Raw genomic sequence first — 8,657 nt, forward strand, 5'->3', positions numbered from 1 at the left:
GATATATAGATATAGATATAGATAGATCAATGCGCACGCGCACACACACACGCAGTTGGGGATATTTGGCTTTCAGGTGAAACTTGTAGACAAGCCCAAAAGGCATTCAAACTTTCACAGGTGAATTTATATGACCTTCTCTGAGCTTTTGAATGCGCGTCCAACTCTTAAATGTTTTTGTACAAGTTGTTTTTCTCTCACGAGGAGCTTAACGGCAAAATTCACAACAGGTGGTTGATCCTTGAATCAACTAGTAAATGTCCTGGTTCAACTAGAGCTGATGTTTAAACAGTCGTCCTCATGATGCTGTTCACATTTTGACATCATGAGACCAAGACGACACCTAACAATTGATGAAAAGTACTTTGCCATTGTGATACTTCAAACAGGACGCTCTCAGAGAGAAGTGGCCACTGAGCTTAGAGTGTCACAGAGTGTCATCAGCATGTTACAACAGAGACACCGAGAGACTGGAAGAGAACTTATGGTGGTGGCAGTTTTACAGTGTAGCCAGGTGTGTCCAGTCGGTACAGAACTACCCTATATTTTGTGATTGGTTCAGTGACAAGCCCATACTACCTGAATAACATTTTTCATCCAGTGATTGTGCCCCTACCTGAACAACACGGGCCTAATTTCATCTTCATGAAAAACAACGCTCCAGCTCATTGAGGTGATATCATTAGTGAACGGATGTTGGAGACTGGTTTTCCTCAAATGGAATCCTATTGAAAACGTGTGAGATCAGCTGAGTCGCCGTGTAGAGGCTCAAAGCTCTGCTCCCAAGAACCTCAGTGACCTGAGGGCTGCCCTTCAAGAGTGGGATGCCATGCCTCAGCAGACAATAACTCGACTTGTGAACAGCATGATACGTCATCAAGCTGTAATTGATGCTAAAGGGCACATGGTAGGTCATTGAGACGTTGACATTTTTTTTGTTTAGTGTACCCACCATTGTTATTAACTTTTGTTTAACAGAATTGTTTGGGATGAGGAAATCTGTCCGACTTTCCTGAAAATTATATCACTGTAGCGTCAACGTTTTACATTTACCATAAATTTCACCTGAAAGCCAAACATCCCAAACTTTTTGTGAGTAATCTCACACACACACACACACACACACACACACACACACACACACACACACACACACACACACACACACACACACACACCATTTAATAATACTGTATCTATTGAGCACTCCAAGTTGCTGCCTGCATCCATGTTGTGGATTCAATATGGTATTAATTAAGGCCCCATAGTTCATTAGTCCATCTTAAGGTAGCTTTAGCAATAGTTATCTGTCATCTGTTATGGTCCCCTTTTTACCTCACTGCTAATTCTACTGAGGTAGACTGATGCAAATTTAAGAAGCCATCTTACTACCCAGCCCCCATCCCACACATTAATTGTGACACAACAAGGAACACACCCTCTGAAAAAGAGAAATAAATAAGAGTTGCAGATTTTTAAATGTTCAAATTTCGAATGACGAAACATTTAAGCACAGAGTGTGGATGATCAAATTTAGTCTTAAGGCCCAATCACAACCGAACGAATCACCTTTGCTTGGTGCAGCACCCACTCATTTCTCAACAAATGTGTCCAAAACGTGGGAGATTAAAATAGTCCATTGTTGTTGTACTTCAAAGAATAACCAATAGCAGTTTCCAGGCACTCCACTAAGGAACCGGCAGATAGGAAGTCCAGATCCACCTCTATAAATTTGATGTAAATGGGTAAACACCTAGCTAAGGCTCGACCGCCCACATCATCATTTAAGACGCAGCTGCGGCAGTTCTCTTGCAAAAAATGAGTCACCGGGGAGGGCTCACTTTGGAAGTAGTGTTTTGCGGAAATCTGAAAATTTTGTAAAAGACACTGTTGAATTGTCCTATCTTCAGCAATACCAAGGTAGCAGTAAGTGACTTTAGTCCCAGTGATGTCACTATTCCCTGCCCCGTCTCCATCAATCTGACTTGGTGCCCAATTGTCTGACTCACAGTGAGCTAAGCTACAGTTCTGAATATCACTTTGGGGAGACGTCCGACCTGATGCCGCCGCCTCATAACCGATAGCGTAGAGTCCATATGTCTTGGGGATATCCCCAGGTAGGAGGTAGTGGGATGTGGACATGCTCGACCCTGCTTCCCTTAACAGGGAAACTGGGAGCCAGTCCACCTCCATGTGCAGCTCGAGGCAGCGCGCCTCACTGATGGTAATGTCCAGAAACTTGTAGTAGACATTTTTCCAGTTCATCTTCTGAACTTTGGTCATAATGGTTTTGCCCTCAGGCTTCTCTGGATTGAAGAATTCCCGAAGCCTCTTTCCCAGTGGTACCTGTGAACTTATCTCGGCATAATGGTAACGTACATCTTCTCGCCAACGAGTGTCATAGCCGACGCCGAAGATGGCGAGCTTGTTCGAGAGGTGCAGGCGTGAAAACTCGGTCCAAGTCTGAAAGTGTTCCCATTTGAGCTGCACTGACTCTAGGATACGGATCAGCGTCTGCATCATATCCTTTTTTCTGCAAAAAAGAAAAAAATACATATACAAGCTGAGACCTGTGGCCATTGTCATTTCCATGTTTGTCTTAATAATCACCAGATGGTCAAAATGGTCTGTTAATGTAAATATTGCGTATATTTGTAATCCCGGACCGAAGGCTCAATTGAGAGATTTTTTTTTTAGAAATCATGGCATCTAAAATAAAAGGCAACGGTTTTGAATCAAACCAATCTATCTTTTTTTCTTCTTCATTTAAAATACAAATTACCAAACCATTATTTTAAGTTCAGTTCGTCATATTTTTTTGTACTACACGGAGGCAAAGATCTGAGGTGAATTGAACAAACGAATGGAAATAATAAAGAAGCACATCAGACTCTTATTGGAGCGTGAAGTAGTTTGTTCAATTTGAGTTGCCATTTTGTTAAACGGCGAAGAAAAAACAATTTCCGCTGCAAGTACGGACATAGTCATGGCAACTTGCCTTCGTTTACCTTCTGTTCAATGTTAGGCAAGCCACCTCTCTGTCCATTATTAAAAAAAAGAGGCCACATCATCATTCATTCTTGATTCCTTTGGCATCACCTAGTGGCATGACACAGATAGATTGGGTCAAAAACCACGACCATGCAGTATGGGTTCGATGTACTGTAACTGACCATTACACCTGTATTATTTCTGTTGATGGTTGATGTTGATTATATTTTTACACGTGTCGACAAAATTGTTGCAACTTCTGTTTTACTAATAACATTAAAAGAAATAATATAAATGTTACAAAAATTAAGCAATGAAAATCAGATATTGATTTGGATCAACAGAATTATTAAAACAAAAAAAAAAACCCTCATAGAACAGGCCTGAACAAAATTGTTGGTGCCCCTACGAAAAGATTGAGAATAATTGGACCAAAGGGGTGCCTTCTAATTAGCATCACACGTGTTTTCAAAAGTCAGTCGGCCACACTGAACATGGACCATAGAATTCGAAGGAGGGAGTTGTCTCAGAAGATTAGAAAGAAAGGCTATTAGGCCACGTTCAAGCAGGTCAATGTTCCTGTGACGACAGTTGCACATATTATTTAGCAATTTGAGATCCATGGGACTGTAATCAACCTCCCTGGATGTGGCTGCTGGAGGAAAATTGAAGACAAAGTGAAGAGAAATTAAAGGTCAACTTCAAGGTCAAGGTACATTCAGTGTCAGATCGCACCATCTGTCATTATTTGAGCCAAAATGGACTTCACGGGAGATGACCAAGGGCGACCACTTTTGGAAATAAATCCTAAAAGAAATTGCCGTACTGCATGTTCATTAGCCGAAAAGCTTCTGGGAGAATGTCCTATGGACTGATGAGAAAAACTAGAATTTTTTGGCAAGACACATCAACTTTATGTTAACTGACACAAAAATGAAGCACTGCAAGAAAAATAAATAGAACACTGTCCCTACTATGAAACATGGAGGAGGCTGTTATATTCTGGAGCTGCTTTGTTGCATCTGCTACAGGGTGTCTCGACTCTTGACAGGATTCAATGAATTCTCAACACTAGAAAGGTATTCTAGAGAGAAATGTGCTGCGTTGTGTCAGATTGGCCTTAGTCACAGATTTTGCAAGTGGATAATGACCCAAAGCACAGCAAAAACACTCAAGAATGGCTAAGATCTAAGCATCGGACAAGTATAGCCCCGATATGAACCCTGATCTAAATCCTATTGAACATCTGTGAAATTAGCTGAAACATGCGACCTTCAAATCTGAGACAATTGAAACAGTTTTCTCATGAAAAGTAGGCTAAAATATCTACTGACGCGGAAGGCTTATTGAACGTTATAAAAATGGTTTGAATGCAGTATTTGTCTCAGAAGGTTATGAAACAAAATAAGTGAAGGGTACACATCAATTTTGCCCTCCATATTTTAAAAAAAATAAGAAATGTGATGAAACACCATCAAAAGCAAAATCTGAATTTCAACAGTTAATTTTCATTAAAGGTTTTTTATTACTGTTATTATTAGTATGATTCCTTCTTTTATTATTATGATTATTTTTCTTTCATTACCTGAGGGGGACCAACAATTTTATCCACATATGTATCAGCAGTTTTGGTGCATTATTTTCTCCTCTCGCTAATCTACATCTCACAGCAACTGGCTGAGGTTCTGTTTCATGTTTCTTCCAGTTTGAGGGTTTTTTTTTTTACTTGCCTTCATATTGTTTAAGTGCTTGCTCATGATTGGTTCAGTTATTTTCCTTTGGATAAAGAGGGGTTGTGAAACTCTTCCATATGAAAAGGGTAACTAGAATTGACATACAAAATTCTCTTGCTGCCATCATACGCTCTTGTAGACTGAAAAACCATTTCCACATTTGCATACCTACATCAAACAATTCACATTGCCAATTTAGTTCCAGCTATAGCCATAAACCTTTTCAATCAGCTATTAGTTCCTTGTGTTGATATGTTTTGGGATTTTCAATTATAGCTGAGCGAAATAAAATAAATTGAAAACTGAAATAACTTGTTCAATGCTAACTGATTTGTTGAGACCAACTTCTGGTTGTGTCAGGCAGACGTTCTGGGTTTTGATTGAATGAGTACGATACATGTAACTTTGGTACATTCCTCATGCTTCACATAAGCCGAGCACAACAGCCCTGCACTTCTCTCTTTGTTGCCTGCTTTTTATCAGCAGTCGCTTGTCCACTGATGTAGCTTCACTTCCAGGCTTTATGTAAGTGTGTAGTATAATGTCAAATGAAAAAAAAAATCATCCATTAGAATGATTATCCTAGGTCAGATATTGGCAACCTTCATACTCAAAGAGCCATTTAGACCGTCTCCCACAGAAATAAATAAACTGGCGGCCACAAAACACTTTTGACATCAAAAGTGAGGATAATTCTGCTAGACCTTTTTTTTAAACTACCGGGATATAATTAAAAACAAAAAAATACAGTGTTCCATTGATGAAATCAATGCACGACTATCCATCCATTCATCACACATCCATAAGGGTGTTCACACGGCAACTTTTACCTCGGTGCAGCACCGGGGCTACCGCCGTAGAGCGTTAGCATGTACAAAGTTACACCGGTGTAGCCCCTGAAAACAGCTTAAGTTGGAGCAAATTTAACCCTGCTCAAGGAGGTGGTTTAAAAATTTACTCCGGAGTAAATGCTCATTTGCAGGACAGCACCGACATAAAATTGGACGTGTGAACGCTACGGGAGTAGACTCGCTACGACGTGTGAGAAGAGTTGATTACATACGGGTTTTGAATGCGTTGCTTTCGTGCTCTCTTGTACTTCCGTCATCTTTCCTTTCTCTCTCTCATCCTCATCCTTTTACGGTGTCTGATAGACCGCAGTGTTGATTTGTCTGGAGAAGTATAAACCATGGTTTTTCGATATGTCACAAACAATGCGGCGAATAGGGAGTGCACTTTACGCATACGCATGTTTTATTTCCATATTATTATATTGTCGTATTGCACGGCCGCAGAAACTGCTGTGTGAACACAAGTGGGGCTGCACCGGGGTTAACGCGCTTCTCTTTAGTAAGCAGCTTTTTATGTGTGAACGCTCCACAAAATTGACACCGGTGTAAGATATATCGCAACAAAATACGTAGGTGCAGCACCGATGCAAATGTGTGCCGTGTGAACACCCCTCAAATCCGCTTATCCTCACAAGGAGCCTATTCCAGCTGTCTTCGGGCAGTAGGTGGGGTCAACCTTGAACTGGTTGCCAGTCAATTGCAGGGCACAAAAAGAGGAACAACCATTCGCGCTCACAGTCACACCTAGGGACAATTTAGAGTGCATGTTTTTGGAGTATGGGAGGAAACCGTAGCACCCGGAGAAAAGCCACACAGGCACAGGGAGAACATGTAAACTCCACACAGGAAGGCTGGAGACGGAATTTAACCCTGCACCTCTGCCCTGTGAGGCGGACGTGCTAACCAATCGACCACCGTGCCACCCAAAGAACATCTTATTGTAAAGAAAATGTTTGCCTTGACTTCCCCCTTTAAACAGCCCTGATATATTTTCCAAAGTCACAGAGAACACTGCAGAAGGATCACAGACACGGCTTTGGAGCTGTGGGTTGCCTCTCCCTGTCCTACATCATTCACAACAACAAAAAAACCCACTGAAATAATCAATTTGCCTTACTGGATTTGCTCTGAGAGCTCTGCTTGAATCTGAAGAGCTCTGCTTTTCGGCATATGTATTTCTTCTGCAGAAAAAACAAAATACACCCAAGTTGAAATTCACTATTATTCCATTCTCATGTCCCTACCTGGCCAAATACCTACCAGCGTCCATGTCTCCCTCCTGGAAGGCTGAATCAAGTACCTGGTTGCACCAGTCCTCCTGTGAGAAGTCTTCCAAGGTACTGCCATCAGACTCCATCTCCTGGTAAAGCCCACTGCTGTTGATCAGCACTGGCGCACAGGTCTGAGAATCCCAGCCTCCCTGACCAAACACCTTCTCCAGTTGCTCAATAGTGTAGCTGCTCTTCCTCTTGCCAATGCCATGCTCCTTCACACGACTGTAGCAACGGCGAAGTGTCTGTATGATGTGGGAGAAATCTTTTATTTAGTAGAGTAATTCCTTGGGGATTGGGAACGGGCCCTGGCGTAAATATCGGGAAACATTTCAGGAATCGAACTGATTTTTCTCAAGTAGTCAATCACGAATAAGCAGAAAAATACTTCAAATTAATTTGTTGTTACATTGATATCCTATACACCAGGCACAGGTTTGCCTGTGAACATCATTAATACCGTATTTTCCACACTCTAAGGCGCTTCGGAGTATAAGGTGCACCTTCTATGAATGGCCAATTTTAAAACTGTTTTCAGATATAGGGTGCACCGCATTATAAGGCGCATACAGTAGAATAGACGCTACAATGGTGGCTGCGGTTGCATTATGCATCCACCAGATGGAGCTACTCTAAAGGGAATACAATACAATACTATATTTAGACCTTTCACAACTGGTGCAACTGTAACAAAGCGCTTTACATAACATTTAATATATTACATCCAAGAAACCAGAATATTGATCCATATATAAGGTGCAATGGATTATAAGGCACACTGTCGGCTTTTGAGAAAATCGAATGATTTTAGGTGTGCCATATAATGCGGAAAATACAGTAATTTAGACATGACCACAGGGAACTGAATAGTATGATTGTTACTGATAAACAGGTAAGTATTCTCTAGTAAGGGACAGTGGCGGACCCTGAGGGCCAGCAAGGCCTTCTCTGCTGGCCCAAACATTCTCAGAAAAGTAAATTTACTTTTCTGAGAATAACATAAATTTGTTATTTTATTTTCATAAATATGTTAACAAAATTATTCTCTGTATTCTTTACGTCATATTATTTCCACTTAGTTGAGTGGCTTTCAATGTTATTTTAAATAACATTGAAAGCCACTCGAAAAATAACTTATTATGGTAGAGTTTTTAACCAATCATATTTCAGCTAGCTTGTGTTGCCAGGTAAATTAAACTTGCTCGGGGCCTTCAGATTGAACAGAGCAGGCCCCTGTGCACTGTAAATGAACGGGCACTAGGGTGGTCCATTTTGGAAAAGTTTGTCGGATTCGTCGGGCCGGGTCGGAAATCTTGTCGATACTATGACACAAGGATGTGTGCAAAATTTTATTCCGATCGGATAATTTTATCCCGTCCCGCAGAGCGACCAAAGTTTCCCCTATGGAAAGAATGTTACGGGGCTGAATGGTAGTACGGTTTCTCCCGTACAGTAAGGATTTTGTTTTGCTCAGTTCGCACTTGCAATAATTCAAAGACGGAAGACAGGAACGCATGTATTGCAAAAAAGGCAACCGTGGTGATCCTGCAACACTGGTGAGATTGTTGGTCCATGTTAACTGGTCCATCTATCTATCTGTCCATCTGTCTATAATGGCCATCAACACTAGTGACACTGTTAGACCGCAAAAAAAAACGAAATCCGCCGTGCGTGCCATCCCATGCCTACTTCGCGCACGGGTGCAACGCCCGGTGTCGCTCCACGACCTGCAGAAGGTGCTGTCGCTGTTCCTCGTCGCGCGTAATGGCGCCGCAGAACGCGCTGATGAGGGCGACGCCCCTCTCCGCAAA

General features: G+C 41.6%; 1 protein-coding gene across 1 annotated transcript in view; it reads right to left on the reverse strand.

The window, feature by feature from the left end:
• Positions 1–1,455: 1,455 nt before the first annotated feature.
• The window catches only part of msantd2 (Myb/SANT DNA binding domain containing 2), a 12,477-nt gene continuing 5,275 nt past the window's right edge, over positions 1,456–8,657 (reverse strand). The window contains exons 2-4 of the mRNA XM_019857782.1: positions 6,836–7,091; positions 6,693–6,756; positions 1,456–2,533 (exon numbers count right to left, since the gene is read on the reverse strand). Coding sequence (XP_019713341.1) covers positions 1,627–2,533; positions 6,693–6,756; positions 6,836–7,091 — 1,227 coding nt within the window. The 3' untranslated portion in view covers positions 1,456–1,626. The remainder of the gene's footprint in view (positions 2,534–6,692; positions 6,757–6,835; positions 7,092–8,657) is intronic.

This window comes from Hippocampus comes, unplaced genomic scaffold (genome assembly GCF_001891065.2).
Source record: "Hippocampus comes isolate QL1 unplaced genomic scaffold, H_comes_QL1_v1.1 scaffold248, whole genome shotgun sequence".
Lineage (NCBI taxonomy): Eukaryota > Metazoa > Chordata > Actinopteri > Syngnathiformes > Syngnathidae > Hippocampus > Hippocampus comes.